General features: G+C 41.2%; 1 protein-coding gene across 12 annotated transcripts in view; it reads right to left on the bottom strand.

Moving 5' to 3' along the window:
* Positions 1-7,781: 7,781 nt before the first annotated feature.
* TCF12 (transcription factor 12) overlaps positions 7,782-18,028 on the bottom strand; it is a 402,065-nt gene continuing 391,818 nt past the window's right edge. For all 12 annotated transcript variants that reach the window (XM_070054250.1, XM_070054251.1, XM_051821974.2 and 9 more), the window contains 2 exons: positions 14,933-15,086; positions 7,782-10,149 (listed from right to left, as the gene is read on the bottom strand). In XM_070054250.1, the coding sequence (XP_069910351.1) occupies positions 14,944-15,086 (143 nt within the window). In that variant the 3' untranslated portion in view covers positions 7,782-10,149; positions 14,933-14,943. The remainder of the gene's footprint in view (positions 10,150-14,932; positions 15,087-18,028) is intronic.

Below are 18,028 nucleotides of genomic sequence, written 5' to 3'. Positions count from 1 at the left end.
CTTTCTTAAGAGCCATTCTAGGAAGAAGCTCCTAGCTCCCGGCTCCTGGCTTTGGATCGGTGCAGCTCCAGCTGTTGTAGCCAATTGGGGAGTGAACCAGTGGATGGAAGATGTCTCTGTCTCTCCTCTCTGCATGTAACTCTGACTTCCAAATAAATAAATCTTTAAAATAAAAAAGAGCCAGGGCTGGCGCCATGGTGCAGTAGGTTAATCCTTTGCCTGGGGGGCCGGCATCCCATATGGGCGCCAGTTCTAGTCCCGGCAGCTCCTCTGCCAGTCCAGCTCTCTGCTATGGCCTGGGAAAGCAGTAGAAGATGGCCCAAGTCTTTGGGCCCCTGCACCCACATGGGAGAAAAGGAAGAAGCTCCTGGCTCCTGGCTTCGGATCGACACAGTTCCGGCCGTTGCAGCCATTTGGGAGTAACTAGCGGACGGAAGACCTTTCTCTCTGTCTCCCCCTCTCACTGTCTGTAACTCTACCTCTTAAATAGATAGATAGATAGATAAATAAATAAATAAATAAATAAATATTTTAAAAAATAAAAAAAGAGGCCAGTTCCACGGCTCACTAGGCTAATCCTCCGCCTGCGGCGCCGGCACACCGGGTTCTAGTCCTGGTCGGGGCGCCGGATTCTGTCCCGGTTGCCCCTCTTCCAGTCCAGCTCCCTGCTGTGGCCCGGGAGTGCAGTGGAGGATGGCCCAAGTGCTTGGGCCCTGCACCCCATGGGAGACCAGGAGGAAGCACCTGGCTCCTGGCTTCGGATAGGAGCAGCGTGCTGGCCATAGCGGCCATTTGGGGGGTGAACCAACGGAAGGAAGACCTTTCTCTCTCTCTCACTAACTCTGCCTGTCAAAAAAAAAAAAAAAAAAAAAAAAAAAAAAAAAGAGCCATTCTAACAGGTATGAGGTGATACCTCACTATGATTTGAATTTATATTTTCCTGATGATTAGTGATGTAGAACATATTTTCATATACCGGTTGGTCATTTTGCAAAGTTATTTGTTCAGATCCTTTGCCCATTATTTTTAAGATTTTATTTATTTTATTTGAGAGGTAGAGTTACAGACAGTGAAAGGGAGAGAGAAAGAGAGAGATCTTCCTTCTGTTGGTTCACTCCACAGTTGGCCGAAATGGTTGGAGCTGGGCTGATCCAAAGCCAGGAGCCAGGAGCTTCCTCTGGGTCTCCCACATGGGTGCAGAGGCCCAAGGACTTGGGGCCATCTTCCACTGTTTTCCCAGGCCAAAATAGAGAGCTGGATTGGAAGTGGAGCAGCCGGGACTAGAACTGGCGCCCAAATGGGATGCCGGCACCGCAGGCAGAGGATTAACCTACTGCACCAGGGTGCCGGCCACATCCATTATTATTATTATTATTTTTTTTTTAAGATTAATTTTTTTGAAAGACAGAGAGAGAAGTCTTTCATCTGCTGGTTCATTCCCCAAATGGCTGCACCAGCTGGAGCTGGGCTGATCCAAAGCCAGGAGCCAGGAGCTTCTTTCTGGACTTCCATGTGGGTGCAGGGGCCCAAGCACTTGGGTCATCTTCTACTACTTTCCCAGGCCATAGCAGAGAGCTGGGTTGAAGTGGAGCAGCTGGGACTCGAACTGGTGCCTGTATGGGATGCCGGCACTGCAGGTGGCTGCTTTACAGCAGCAGCCCCCCTTTTGCCCATTTTTAAAACTGGGTTGTTTGTTTTCTTGCTATTGAGTTCCTTATGTATTTTGGATATTAACTCCTTATGAGATGTACAGTTAGCAAACTCTCCTATTCTATAGCTGTCTCTTCACTGCTGGTTACTGAGCTGTGCCCACACTTTCCAGTTTTAAAGAATCCCACTTGTCTATTTTTGCTTTTGTTGGCTGTATTTTTTGGGGTCATACAAAACAAAACAAAACAAAAAAAACACTGCCTAGACCAATGTGAAGATTTCCTCATGCTTTTTTCCAGTACTTTGTTTCAGTTATTACATCAGGTCTTCAATCCATTTTTTAAAAAATATTTATTCATTCATTTAAAGGCGGAGTTAGAGAGAGAGAGGCAGAGGCAGAGGCAGAGAGAGATATATAGAGAGAGGTTTTCCATCCACTGGTTCACTCCCCAGATGGCCGGAACATCCAAGGCTGGGCATACCCAAGAAAGGAGCCACGAGCTTCCTTTGGGTCTCCTACGTGGGCACAGGGGCCCAAGCACTTGGGCCATCTTCCACTGCTTTCTCAGGTGTGTTAGCAGGGAGTTGGATTGAAGTGGAGCAGCCAGGACTCAATGGGCACTCATATGGAAGGCCAGCGCTGTAGGCAATGGCTTTATCCGCTAGGCCACAGTGCTGGCCCCCTTCAATCCATTTAAAAATAACTTTGGTATATGCATGTGGATATTTAATATACCCAGTGCCGCTTATTGAACACTATCTTTTCCCCATTGTATGATCTTGGCATTTTTGTTAAAAACCAATTGACTGTAAATGAGTGGATTTATTTCCAGGCCTTCTACTCTATCCCATTGGCATACGTGTCTGTTTTTATGCCAATACCATGCTTTGTAGTATATTTTGAAGTCAGGTAGTGTGATGCCTCCAGCTTTTATCTTTCTGCTTGAGGCTGTTTTGGCTACTTTGGTCTCTCACGGTTCCTTAGGATTTTTTTGTTCTTTGAATTTTGACAGAGATTGCGTTGGATATGCAGATCACTTTGGGCAGTATGGACATTTTAATGATATTAATACATCAATCTAGGAACACAGGTTATCATCCCATTTGTGCGTTCTTGTTTCTTTCAGTGCTTTATAGTTTTCACCGTTTAGGTCTTTTCACCGCCATGATTTAATTTATTCTGAGGTATTTTATTTTTTATAGCTACTGTGAGTGGGAATGTTCTCATTTTTCAGATGTTTTATTCTTACTGTAAAGAAATGCTGGGGCCAGTGGTGTAGTAGGTTAAACATTCGCCTGTGGTGCTGGCATTCCATATAAGAGCCAGTTTGAGTCCCAGATGCTCCACTTTCTATCCAGCTCCCTGCTGATGGCCTGGAAAGGCAGTGGAGGATGGCCCAAGTGTTTGTGCCCCTTCATCCACATGGAAGATCCAGAGGAAGCTCCTGGCTCCTGGCTTTGGATCGGCACAGCTCCAGCCATTGCAGCCATTTGGGGAGTGAACCAGCAGATGAAGACCTCTCTTTCTCTCTTCCTCCCCCTTTCTCTGTCTGTAACTATGCCTCTCAAATAAATAATCTTTTAAAAACAATAAAAAGGGCTACTGATTTTTGTGTGCTGCTTTTGTATCTTGAAACTTTACTGTATTTTTTTTAACAGTGTAAACTTTTAAAATTTTTTATTTGAAAGGCATAGAGTGAGAATGACATAAATATCTTCCAACTGCTGGTTTACTCCTGCAAATACCTGCAACAGCCAGGAAAAGGCCAGGATGAAGCCAGGAGCCTGGAACCCAATCTAGGTCTATGTGGGTGGCAAGGACCCAAGTACTTAGCCCATCACAGAAGCTGGAGTAAGAAGCAGAGCTGTGACTCAAACCCAGGAACGCTGACATGGGAAGCAGGTGTTCCAAGCAGTATCTTTTTTTTTTTTTTTTTTTTTTTTTGACAGGCAGAGTGGACAGTGAGAGAGAGAGAGAGAGAAAGGTCTTCCTTTGCCGTTGGTTCACCCTCCAATGGCCGCCGCGGCCGGCGCGCTGTGGCCGGCGCACCGCGCTGATCCGATGGCAGGAGCCAGGTGCTTCTCCTGGTCTCCCATGGGGTGCAGGGCCCAAGCACCTGGGCCATCCTCCACTGCACTCCCTGGCCACAGCAGAGAGCTGGCCTGGAAGAGGGGCAACCGGGACAGAATCTGGCGCCCCGACCGGGACTAGAACCCGGTGTGCCGGCGCCGCAAGGCGGAGGATTAGCCTAGTGAGCCGCGGCGCTGGCGCAGTATCTTAACCACTACACCAAATGCCCACTCCTCTTTTTGGTGGCATCTTCAGCATTTTCTATATATAAAAGTCATGTTGTCTGCAAACAGGGTCAATTTAGGTTGTTTCAGGCTGGTTGCCTTTTTTTCCCCCTTTTCTTTCTGGAAGGGGCTTTCAGTGCTATGTTAAACAGAAATGGCAAAAATGGGCATCCTTAACTTATTCCTGAGCTGAGGAAAAGTTTCCAGCTTTTCATTGCTGAGTATGATGTTAGCTGTGGGTCTGTCATGTGCTCCTTACAGTACTACACCTTCTACCCCTGATTTGCTGAGATCAAGTGTATTAAAATGAACTCAAGTTCCACATTAAATAGTAACATACTTTTGCTATAACAATTTTGTGATTTTTTCTGATTTTCTTTAAAATTACTTTTGCAACTCTTTATCTTTTGGCACTTTAATTTTTTTTAGGTTGCAAACTTTTGCACATGCTTTGAAAAACTAGGAGGATCTTGGGGCCGGTGGTGTGGTGTAGTGGATAAAACTGCTGCCTACAGTGCCGGCATCCCATATAGGTGCTGGTTCGAGACAAGGCTCCCCCACTTCTGATCCAACTCTCTGCTAACGCGCCTGGGAGAGCAGCAGAAGATAGCCCAAGTGCTTGGGCCCTCGCACCCATGTGGGAGACCCAGAAGAACCCTCTGCCTGCCTCTCTGTAACTCTTTCAAATAAATAATATAAAAAAAAAAAAAAAAAAGAAAAAAAGAAAAGCTAGGAGCTCTGTCCATTGGGCTTAGCACTTCCAAGGGAGAAAGACTCAGAGCTCCTGGAAGACTGTAGCTGGGGACCCTATCTAGTGGAGCCCTGGCTTCCATGAGCGAGAAAGGCAATTTGGGAAGCAGGCAGCAGTGGCACCCAGTATCACTTTGGAGAGACTGGAGGTCTACATCTTTTTCAGGTTTTTTTTTTTTTTTTGGACAGGCAGAGTGGACAGTGAGAGAGACAGACAGAAAGGTCTTCCTTTTTTCTGTTGGTCCCCCCCCCCCCCAAATGGCTGCTGCGGACGGCGCACTGTGGCCAGCGCACCACGCTGATCCGAAGCCACGAGCCAGGTGCCTCTCCTGGTCTCCAATGCGGGTGCAGGGCCCAAGGACTTGGGCCATCCTCCACTGCACTCCCAGGCCACAAGCAGAGAGCTGGACTGGAAGAGGAGTGACCGGGACAGAATCCGGCGGCCTGAGAGGGACTAGAACCGGGGGTGCCAGTGCCGCAGGCAGAGGATTAGCCTAGTGAGCTGTGGCGCCGGCCTCAGGTTGTCTTCTGACAGTAACTGATTAAAAAGGGCAAGATAAAGAACACAGGACAGGTATTTTTTTCTCCTGTGAATATGCTCCAGCCTAGTGAAGAGGTCAGAGCCTCCAGGGCATGAGGACACACACAGGGAAACACCGGAAATATCAAAGGCGCTGTGGGCTCCCCAAGTCAGGTGGCCACAGAGACCTGTGGATGGGACACTGAGCTGCCAGGCAGGGAGTAGCCCCACGTCCTGTGAAGAACAGCAAAACACACATCACGGTAGCCAGGGGTGGGGCGGGGGGCAGGACCCAGCTTAACATCAGTCCCCACCAGGGTTGTCCCAGGAAGACAGGAGGGACGCAGTCAAGCTTCCTGAGCACGTGCACAGGTTTCCTTGCCTATGGAGTGCCAGGGGAGTAAGACAGCAATTTCTGAAACATTCATCGGGAAGCTGAGGTCAGCTATGGCCCCTGCGACTTCAGAAGACCTTTGGCTTTGTTTTGCCAGTTTTCTCCAAGGACCAGGAGGTACACTACTGAAGCCGTCTTTCAAGTCAGCCTCCTGCTACAGCACCTTAGCTGCAGTGTTCAAACATAGGCCTCAGTCTCCCAAGGTAACTCCCAGCCAACGACTCACCCCAACAGGGACACTGGTGCCTTGCCCTTTCTGCCCAAGACTCCTCAGTGGCAATCTTTGTGCTGGACTGGGCAGCCCAGGCCCTCTTGGAGCTGCATGGTAGTGGGAGGCTCTCCTACCCACCCCTGCCTTCCTTTGTCCTGCTGCAGATGTCAGACCTGCAACGTGCTCTGAGAGCTGTCTTTTCCTCCTCTGCCTCCCTCCTCCTCCACAGGCCCTCCTTCCAACTCTAGGGACCTGTCTCTCTCCTTTGGCATCTGCTTAAGGCAAATGGCCACAAATCCAAACCACAGTGTGAAGGTTTAAAAAAAGCAAAAATGAATCATTCAGGGGAGGGTACTGAAAATAAATGCAACGTTTCATTGGATTACCACAAGTCACGCAGACTCCTGCAAATATGAGCAGCCATCTTCCGGGAGATTATTTGACCATGTATCTCTGACAGCGTGGCTGAAGAGGAATTGTCCTGGGAGATGGTTATAATTCTATTTATTTAAAAAATTATCATTTATTGAGTACTTATGTGACAGGAACCATGTTAATGCTCTCCATACATTGTTTCATTCAATACTTATACAATTCTAATATGGATCTCCAGTTTTCTGAGAAGTGGAGTTTAAGAGATGTGGTGCTTGGATTTCAATCAAGGACTCTTTGATGCTGAGGCTAGCACTTCTTAACCATAACACATACATATACACCCTATGTAATGTATATTTAAAATGTGAGTGTCCATGGGAAAAAAATGTATGAACTGGAGAAGAGAAACATGAAAAAGGAAAAAAAATACAGTAAAGAAAAATGAAGCCACAGAATAGAACTGGCCTGGAAATCTGAGAAAAGAAGAAAAAGTAAAGGAAGGGAGGTTTTTGTGGGAAAACTTTTTAAGTGTCTCCACCTGTTTCCAACTTTTGTGCTCTTAGATACACAGCCTTGTAGGGCCTAAGTTATATTTATTTATTTAAAAGAGTTACAGATTGAAGAGAGAACTTCCATCCCCTGGGTCACTCCCCAGATGGCCACAACAGCCAGGGCTGGGCCAGGCTGAAGCCAAGAGTTTCATCCAGGTCTCCCTTATGTGCCATCTTCTACTGCTTTTCCCAAGCCATTAGCAGGGAGCTGGATTGGAAATAGAGCAGCTGGGACTTGAACCAGGACCTATTTGGGATGCCGGTGTCACCTCACCTCTCTCGGTTTCTATGAATCTAGTAATGAGGTGGATGACTCAATGATCTCTAGATTTCAGTTCAGTTCTAATATATTTTCTTCTTTGGCAGTTTTCAGTTTCGTTCATCATCTTTCATAAAATCAAACTAAAAAGTTTATTTTCATCAAACCCTAAAATAAAATCATCTGGTTTCTCCTCAGTGTGATCAACAGTGGATTTCACAATTCAACAAGAGATCCCAAGAGAAGTGCTCTGACTACAGGTTCTTCATGCACAGGCGCTATAGGAAAGTCACTGTCTAGTCTGGGCTCTTGTGTGACCTGAAGTCCCCATGGGAAATCACTGTGCTGTTTCCACAGAGAAAAGTGGGGTGAAAACAGAACTATTAATCTGAAACACTAATACCAATCCCTAATTATGACAGATCGTTTTGTTTTGTGTGTGAGAAAAGGGACATTAAACAAATGAAAGTGCTTTGAAGAACATTAAATACAAAAGCCTCATTTGGGTCTTTTTCTAGTTTCTTCATTTTTCTCCAGATTTTCCTTAATTCCTAATTGCTGTTTGGTTGGCCTTCAGAAAAAGCTCAAGGCTGCTATCAGTACAGAAGGCAAGGGTGGAAATAGCATAAGCCTGATTCTTTCCTGAAGATTTCTCAGATTACATAGATTGTGCAGGTATGAAAAGCAGGGTGAGCATTTCTGACAGGAATGAGATGGAGAAATGAAAACAAAATACATTATTCCTTGAAAAAAGAGGAATGTAAAAAACTCACTAGTTTACTATGTTAAAAAAAAGATGGCACATTTATTGCTACATAAATGTTATATACATATTGTGTTTTCTGTTACAGTGACAGAAAAAAATTTTGAACTTCTTGCTGCTGGTTGAAAAGGTTTATCAATAATACCTTGAATTTGACACAGGATACAAATCTGCAATAAACCAACAATGGAAACTGGAGAACAAGATGAGAAGCGATTCATCTCAGACAAGTAGCTCTTACAATACTCCATAGGTACTACACGGTATGCTAGAATCCTACTATGGTCTTAAAAGGCTATTGTAAATTTCTGATATTAATGAACAGGTTATGGTAAATAACCCTACATTTTTACTACCTAATATAATAAAATAAAGTAAGAAACTTTTTACTGAAAACTTTTCGATTTCAAAAATCTAGAAAGAGTAATATTTAGAATTCAAGAAATTTTCTTACAAGATTATTGTATAAAAGACTAGCTACAGTGAAAAATAAGCCAAATGTTTTTTTCTTTCTATTTTATGAAGGAAAGCTTCTGGGCATACTGCAAAGTCTAATATAGCGAAAAGACAACAAGCTCTGAAGAAAAAAGGCCAGGCAGTGGCATATGTTCACTCACACATCATAAGCAACAACTTCTGTTTAGCTGATTAACACTGAAATGAAGAACAAGGCCACAGAGAGAGTCTGATGCAACTGGAGAATATATGCAAATTAAAGTAACCAAAGAGTCCACTAGGGTCACAAACAACTGATTTGTTAGGAATCATCCTGATCGGAGGATCTGAAGTTCTATCTTAACTGTTTTTGTTCTTTCAAATTAACAGAAATCTTTAAGTTACATAGTGATTTGGGTCCTTTCTTCTGTGTGCTGATTGCCATTGTTGATATTGGCTATAAGGAATTAATACGCCAAGACAACCTTATTTAGCATATTTTTCTCTCCCAGGGTTGTTGTGGTGGAAGACGGATTTCATGGAAGTTCAAAGTGATTACTGTGTCTTAAAAAACAACTCTGAAGGATTAGAGACAGAGGGTGCCTTAATGCACAGTGCTAAGATGGACTGACCAGTACTGGTTTAATGCTAATCTGGCTCATCTTCTTGGGACAGGGGCAGATGGTTTGCAGTCGATTAAATCACCCACTGGATTCCTCCTCACTGACTGACCAGCCATCCAAATGACAGAGAAAGAAAGGCTAGCATAAGCACACATGGGTGACCATTGCTCTTGTATTCCATTAGGTAATTAGCCTCAGAGTGGTGTGTTCATTTATCACACTACCTGCCTTGGTGACTACCAGGTTTTGTTAGGTTCACCATAATCACAGCCTGAAAATTCGTCTTTGTATTTTAAATGGATTTTGTGCTTACTTACAGCTAACACTTCACAAGTACTGGTTGCAGTACTTACTGCTTGGAAAACAAAGCAATTTCTAAAAAGCAGATTCTTCCCTTGTAATTTACACTTCTTGCTCTTACAAGCTTTACTATGAAACCTAGAAGCTTGAAAAGTCTTGGTTATTATTAGAAATAAAGCAATGTTTATTTGGAGGAAAATGTAGGGGACAAGATTTTCCCCTTTAAAATCTTAGCTAGGCTATGGTCACAGATGGTCTCTGCTTACCACTGTAAGGTAAATGTGCAAAGCACATAGGGCTCCAGGGAGGATTCTGGACTGTGACCACAAACTATTCAGATTAGAGATCAAATATAACACCCACAAAGAGAAAATAAAAATGAATGAAAAAAATGAGAGAGAAATGCTATACCAAGTAATATTTTCCTATATCATGGAAAACACTATTCATATGGCAAAAGGATAGGAGAGGGTAACAAAAGACTTTTCCCTTCCTTTTTAAGACACTAATAGGTATGCCGGGAATGCTAAGGGCCAATGGTTGTCACTGCTTTGTTCTCTGCATGTGAACAGCTTTAACGAATGCTGGCATCAGCTGAGTGTAGATCAGCTTTCCACATTAACTTTTTCCCTTTATATGTAGACCTTACAGTTCCATAACAATAAATAAAATTTGTAGTTACAATGCATTTGTCAATTCAGTTTAGGCACAAGGCAACTTCCACGGTGAGTGGAGAGATCGAGACAGTCTCTGATTGTGCAGAAGCGACACACTGCTTGCAGCAAAATGATATGCTGCAAGCATCTCATGGGCTGGCGTTCCATCTGATGAGCTTCCAAGCTTCACTTCTGATGGAAGTGTTGACCAGTTGCTTTGATCGTAGGATTACCTTTGAGTTTCTTGCTTCAAGTGTTTTGCTTTTTCTTCTCCCTCCTGTCAGGTTTGTGTCTTCAGATAATCTGAGTTGTCCAAGTCCTTATGAGGAGAGGTCACCTTCTATCTAGCCTACTGATAACTCTGGAACTGTGGCAGGGAGAACCAGGAGAGAGACGAGAACCAATCAGTACATAATTGTTAAAAATAAACACCATTCCCCCCAAAATAAAACAAACTGGCATTCCTCATTTATACCCAGGTTTGCACTAAATTATTAGTAGTTTGTTAAGTGATTGATAAATGGGCTTCTTTTCAAGGTATACAGTAGTCCCCACGTCTACAGAGGACTAGTTCCAAGAATCCCAGTGGATGCTTGAACCCACAGGTAATACTGAATTCTAAACATGAGGGGTCTTCAATAACTTCATGGAAAAATTCATATTATAAATGAACTATGCATGGATTTCAATTTTCGCACCAAAATAAACATCTTTTAATTCCATTCCTCCATGAATTTTGTGGTACACCCTCAATACATTATGTTGTTTCCTATGGCATATGTACTTATGATACAGTTTAATTTTATAAATTAGGCAGGGTGGGAGATTAACAATAACAAAATAAAATTGAACAACTATAACAATATATTGTAACAAAAGCTTGTGGTTTGGGACCATTAATAAATAAAACAAAGGTTATCAAGGTAGGGAACTTCTGGCCTGTAGGCTGTATAAGGCTCGTGAAATCACAGGGGCTGGCCCTGCCAAGGTAACCGCAGGTAGAACTTGAACTTCAACAAATGTATAGCAGGCTACTTTTTAAGTTGATAATTTTGTATGGTGCATGAATGTTGCTATAATTATCCAGTGGCCCTTGGCAGAAAAACATGTTCCCCAACCCTGGCTCGAACACAAACATTGAAATACTGAACAGTCAATCTGATAACCAAGTTGGCTACCAAGTACCTAATGAGTGGGTAACGTATATGCAGTGTATGGATATGAAGAATGAAGGGATGAGTCATGTCCTAGGTGTGGAAGAATGGGAAAATATGAGATTTCATCATTCTGCTGCGAACTGTGTGAAATTTAATACTGAAGAACGTTACTTTTGGAGTTTTCCATTTACCTTTTCAAATTATGGTTGCCTGGAGGCAACAAACCTTCAAGGAGAAAGTGATTGAAATGGTTTTACCTGATGTGTATGGTAAGATTCTAGAGGAGATCATATGATTATAGAATCACAGTTATAAGATTATATGACACCTGGGACAAGTATGCAAACCTTCATTTTAGTAACACTGAAGTTGGCAATACCTGAGCTCTGAGGTTCTATAGTTTGCCTTTATCTCCTCTAAACTCAAAAGTTTCTGAAACCAGGGATTATTTCGTATTCATTTTACTCTTGGTCCTAGTTCCTGGTCCGTAGTAGGTCTTCATTAAATGTTTGTTCATTGAATTGTTAAGAAAATTTTACAATACAACTGCTACCAATTGTATACATACTTATGCTCCCAATGTAATATATAGAAAGGTAACTCTAAAATTTTTATTTTAACCATTTTTAATGGAAATAGTTTTAAGAATCATACCTTTCACTTCCTCATTAAATAACCACCACAGTATTATTCAGGAATACATTGATGTTGTTAGGCACAGCAAACTGTGGTAGATATTCAGAACTTCCTGGGGCTTTACATCACATAATGGTACTCTTACATTTTTATTGACAGCCATTTTGATACAAGCAGCAGTTTTCTGCTGCCCAGTCTCTTGTTTGTTTCCCTCTGCTAATTAGTTCTATAAAGAACTGAAGGTTTTCAAGAGAAATCAAGAAACTACCTTTATGAAATTAGCAACCTTAACACATATTCTAAGATGATAAACACTAGCCTGTAACATCTATGAAGTATATCTACTATATCTCATAATCTGAACATCTTTTAAAACTTTTTTTTAAAAAAACAAGGATTATTAACTCCTTCTTGATAGGTGAGAATGCTCAAAGTTTAGTTTAACCTAAAATGGGGAAATTCCCAAAGTGGGGAAATTCCCACACTATGAAGAGAGACAAGGCCAGAGATATAAAAGCAGTATAAGACATATAGATAGACTAAGTGCTAAAGTGATCATATAAATAGGATTAAGTGTCTGGTAATAAAATAGACAGAATTATAAAGGAGTGAATGATCCAACACAGGAAGCAGTCCATACAGTAGACTGATAGAATGACAATAGCTTTAAATAACACTCTGACCTTAGAATCAGCCTTTAAGGCATTCTGGTCTGGTTGAAAAGCCCAGAAGAGCATTTCAGGCATGGAAAGCCAGGACAAAAAATGTGGCAAAAAATGTCCTACATGAAGGACCTCTGTGAGTGAGATCACAGTGGAAAGAAGTGGTCACCAAAGAAGGATGTACTTTTCTCTGAAGGGAGGAAAGAATTTCCACTTTGTTTATGGCCTTGTCTAAATACTGATGGAGTTTGTGGATACAAAAGGCTTCCATAGCCTAGGCAGCTCATGTCAAGAACCTCGGGTGGTCACTGACATCATACATAAGAGTATTAATTGCTAAATTAACAACAGGAGTCCCATGCAGGACCTTGGTCCTCAGAGTTGTATTATGAAAGTTAACAATAAAACTTGTTCTCATAGATTTATTTCATTTTAGTGTTTTAAGTGGAGAATGTTTCACAAGTTTTATTTATGCCTCAGTGTCCAACTCCATTGCTTGTTTTCTTAGGTGCTTCCCTAATTAATGATAAAACTTGTTCTCAAGGACTTACTTTCTTTTAATATATTACATGCAGGATATTCTTATAACTTATGTCTCTTAAGTTTGTTATGTCTAAGTGCTAGCAAAAAGATGTATCATTCTTGGGTGCTTCTTTAAAGTCATTAAGTTAAAAAAAGAAGTGAAATTAACTTCAAGATGCAATTACTTTGAATAGCCCTTGTCTTGACTATTGAGGAATAGTTTTTTTTTTTTTTCCCAAATTGTTGCACTCTTTACTTAGTATAGAGTTGGTCTTCTGTGCATAAAGTTAATTGAAAATATTTTAGTGGAGAATGTGGCTGGGATGGGGAGGGGGAGGAAATGGGGGTGGAAGTGTGGGTGGAAGGGTGGGTATGGTGGGTAGAATCACTATATTCCTAAAGTTGTACTTATGAAATGCATGAAGTATATATTCCTTAATTGAAAGCTTTCTTTGGAAAAAAAATTCCAAATAAATAAACAAATAAAACACTACAGGAACTAAAAAAAAGTATATTAGTCAAAAAAGATAAACAAGTAGTAAAAGAACAGAAAGTAAACAGCAGGAGAAAAGATAAGTGAAGTACACAGACAGAGTTGAAGGAATAAGAAGTAGAAACACTAGGAAGAAAAGAAGAAATGAATAAACAAACCAGAGAGAGGCAAGAGAATTAACACATGTTGAGGTAAGTGTGTCAGCTGAATGTCAAGTGCTCTTTGTCAAAACCTGGGGGTTACCTGGGACATGAGCATAGGAAGCTACCTTTCAACATTCTTTGAAATGATTTATCAACTTAATCACTTTTATGTTGTGAAATAACAGAATGTTTTTATTTTAAAACTTCAAAATTTGCTTTTCAAACAAAAATTCTTAGGCTTTCCATGAAAGATTTGAGAAAAAATGGCTTGGATTTTAGAAGAGCTGAAATGCAACACAGGCTCTTGTGAAATCTGACATGCAAAATCTATAGGGTGCTGGATATTTTTGTGGTGTTCTGGAGTTTTCTACAGTGTGCTAATATTACAATTATATTTGACTTAAATAATTGCATTAACTCTTCCTCCCTTTCCCCCTTCTATTGTGGTCTGGGGTTTGATCCTAGGAAGGCTATGTGTAGTACACATAGGAACCAGATCCTTCAGAGAAAGGCAAATTATTACCTAATGTTTGGAGTTTACTAAATATTCCAGATTTTCAGCTCAAAATGATAACCATAAAGCTGATCAAATAAAGTTGTGCTTGGTAGCTTTTGCTGTTCTATACCTCCCATCCATCTGCCTTTATTGACTACTCTGTATCTGTGGATAACATTGTGAAAAAAACAACACATTGCACATTATAAAATGAAGTTACCAATTCTATTACTAGCCCATACAGCTAACTAAAATGCTACTGCTTCAAATATTTATTATAATCAATATTTATTATAGCCACAAAGTATTAACTATATATAATTTAGACTGCGATGTGAATGTATATAGTAAAAAAAAATGATGTAAATTATCTATTACTGCTCTGGCAAAAATTTCATACTATTTTTGTCACTTTGTCAAAAAGAAAAAAAAATCACAAGCAGTCTTTCAACTAGTAAAATTCTGCCAGAGAAGGGTATTGTGGTTCTGTCATATATAATGCCTTTATCTTCACTAATGGAGTCTAGAGGGTGTTAACTGACAGGCTTCCAAGGGGGAGGAAACTGCATATTACCAACTTGAATTTTCAATACAAGCGGAAACAAGCAATAACTCTTTGTAGAGTTGGCTTGGGGACAAAGAAGAACTGGAGGGTCAGTGGAAACTGCTTAATGATATGGTCAACCATTTCTGAATAGAGGAGTGTGGTATAGTCTGAGTGGTAGCAAAAGTATTTTCTGACGGATGAGTCATTACATTATTTTCTTCTTGAATCAGAATGGTATTTGTGTGACAGTGGAGTACACATGATGATTCAGAACAAGAGAACCTAAATTTCCTTATAAATCACGAGATTTGATCATACTCTGAGGACAACAGTAACTTGGTGTAAAATGACACTGGCTTCAGGATTATACAACAGAGAGGCAAACTCTTGTATTCCAAATTCTGATCAAGGCACAACTGTTCAAAAGTTCTAATCCAATTTCAGTTGAATCTTAAGATGATTTTCTTGCACGCTGATCTCACACCCATACTTACCTGGCTGATGTTTACATATGACCCATAGGGTTGGTAGTTTCGCTAAGCCCAGGATGGGTTCCTGGCAGTGTGGTTGGCGGCTCTGCCGATACGGCAGAAACTTTTTCTTCTTCCCTTCTCTTAAGGCAGGCTGCTTTGGGGTTAAGGTTCCTCTCTAAAACAGGAGGAAAGAACTTCGATTATTATGGTCATAAGTTGTGAATTAGGGACTGTTTGGTCTTAAAATAAGCAAATATCTGCTATTTTTTTCTTTCTGTGGGGATTACTGATCTCCATGTAATTTTATTCCTACTCATCATAGAGGCAACAAAAATGTGCTCACAAAAAACTTCACTACAAAAGAAGTTTCCAGATTTGCACTTCTTAGTGACCAGTTTGTATTTTCCTCATTTTCTGCTTATAATTCAGTTTTCCAGGATTTGATTTGATCTGAATCAACATTACTCTTCATTCAAACATTGTGGTAAGTGCTGTTACTAGTCTATCAAGTCTCCTCTGTGTCCTGATAAGATATGGCACACTTACCTGATACAGATTTTGACATCCTCTGTGTACCTGGACAGAAACATCTGTGCTTTATCCAGGCTTTCCTCAGTTAACAAACATGCTAAGAGATATCCTTTGCTATTCCTCCAGAAGTGCGCCAACTCAAGGTAGGGAGAGAGACCAAGTGCATGTTCTGCCTTTCTATTTGGATGTATGTATAACAAGACAATTGAGTTATTCTTTTTATTGCTGGAGATATGATTACAAGAGTGTTAAAAACCTTCACTACTACTTTCTATGTAAGACACAAAGAAGACTGGATAGGACCTGGGACCCAGGCATTTTCAAAAGAGGTGAAAGAATGAGAAGTTACTGTTGACAAACAAAGGGAAAGAAAATCCACTGGAGAGAAGATCCATTGGATCAAAATCTCAGGAACTAGTATTCTTTTAAGTTTTTTTTTTTTTCTTCATTTAATTAATTTATTTAAAAGGCAGAGTGACAGAGGGAGAGAGAAAGATCTTTCATCTGCTGGCTCACTCCCCATGCCCACAACAGCTAGAGACAGACCGGGCCCAACCCAGAAATCAGGAGCCAGAAATTCCATCTGGGTCTCCAAACATGGAGGGTAGGGACTCAAGTATTGGGCCATCATCCATTACCATCCAAGGTGCATGAGCAGGAAGCTGAACTGCAAGTGTAGTAGCTGGGACTCGAACCAGCATTTCAACATGGGATGCTAGTATCAAGAGCAGTGGTTTAATTCACTGCACCACAAAGCCTGCCCCTGAATTATTTAAGCACAAGGTATCAGGACTAGCACTGTGGTGTAATGGGTTAAGCCACTGCCTTGCAATGCCACCCATATAGGCATTGGTTTGAGTCCCAGCTCCTGATCCAGCTCCGTGATATTGGCCTCAGAAAAGCAGTGGAAGATGGCCAAAATGCTTGGGCCTTTGTTGTTCATGTGAGCGACCCAAAAGAAGCTTCTAGCTCCTAGCTTTGGCCTGGTCCAGCCCCGGCCACTGCAGCCTCCTGGAAAGTGAACCAGTGGATGAAAGATCTCTCTTGCTCTGTCCCTCTCTCTACTCGCTTTCAAATAAATAAAATAAATCCCCAAAATAAATTAAAAAACCTGTGCAGCTCATGACAGGTTTTTATACAGTCTATTATTTCTGATTAAAACATATAGTATAGGTTAAAAATTTTAATAGAAATTTTTATGAACTGGTTAAAAATGTCCTAATAAATATAATATAAAAGGATTATTTAAATTAGTCTATAATGAAAATATATTTATAGAAGTTGTGATTTTTTTAAAAAAAGATTTGCTTATTTATTTGAAAGGCAGAGTTAAGATAGAGAGGAGAGACTGAGAGAGATCTAATTCCCCACATGGCTGCAATGACTGGGGCTGGGCCAACCCAAAGCCAGGAGCCAAGAGCCTCTTCCAGGTCGCCCATGTGAATACAGGAGCCCAAGTATTTGGATCATCCTCCACTGCTTTCCCAAGTGCCCTCAGCAGGGAGCCAGATAGGAAGTGGAGTAGCTGGGACTCAAACCAGTGTCCATATGGGTTGCCAACATTGCAGGCTGTGGCTTAAATGCTGTGCCACAGCACCTGCCCCAGGTTCACATTTCTGATAATGGAGCAGTGCTTTTAGTTAACTGGAACTCTTATCACATAAGGATCTATGATCACAACTGGAATAGATGGAAAGGACCAGAGCCAAAAACTTAACAAGTTAGGCCCAATCTTGCACATTCTTACAGTCAGAAAGATCTGCCTTACATTCGGGGCTGAAAAGAGCAGAATACTATAGAAGGTTCCAAGAAATATAAAATACAGTTTTGATCCAGAAAAGGTAAAAGCAAGTGCTGCTCCTCATGGAAATGTGTTAAGTGGCCAGAGAGGTCTGATACAGAGCTAAGTAGAGTCAGGCATTATCTTCAGTGCATCAGAAAATAGTTTGTCTTTCCACATTTCCATTAGGGAAATTCTACTTATTAATTTCTGGTACAAGGCTGAAGAGTTGGCTCTATTCTCAACATGTTTATAGTAGGATTTTTGGCTAACTCAGTAGTCACTTCTTAAATTATTAGGAGTAGATAAATATTTATATTATTATGACCTTATGGAGGTAGCTGCTGAGTCAAGAATTTTACAGTCATGGGGCCAACACTGTGGCACGGTGGGTTAAGTCACTACGTGCAATGTTGGCATCTCATATTGAAATGCCAATTTAAGTTCTCACTACTCTGCTTCTGATCAGGCTTCCAGCTAATGCACTTGGAAAACAAAAGAAGATGGCCCAAGTGCTTGAGCCCCTGGTACCCATGTGGAAGACCAGGATGGGTTGTTGTCTCTTGGCTTCAGCCTGGGTCAGTTGTGGCTACTGTAGCCATTTAGGGGGTGAACCACTAGATGCAAGATCTTTCCCTTTGTCTGTAACTCTATCTTTCAAATAAATAAATAAACCTCAAACAAAAAAAAAGAATTTTACAATCATTGGGTTTTTTTGCTCATAGAGCTTTGCTTTTCCTGTAGTTAATAGTTACTTTGGTTTTTCATTTCAACAAGTGCCTCAAATACATCTAACAAGTACCTAT

This window comes from Oryctolagus cuniculus, chromosome 12, assembly GCF_964237555.1.
Source record: "Oryctolagus cuniculus chromosome 12, mOryCun1.1, whole genome shotgun sequence".
In the NCBI taxonomy this organism is placed as follows: domain Eukaryota; kingdom Metazoa; phylum Chordata; class Mammalia; order Lagomorpha; family Leporidae; genus Oryctolagus; species Oryctolagus cuniculus.
Note: the sequence above shows the minus strand (reverse complement) of the source record. Positions and strands in the feature narration are given on the sequence as shown.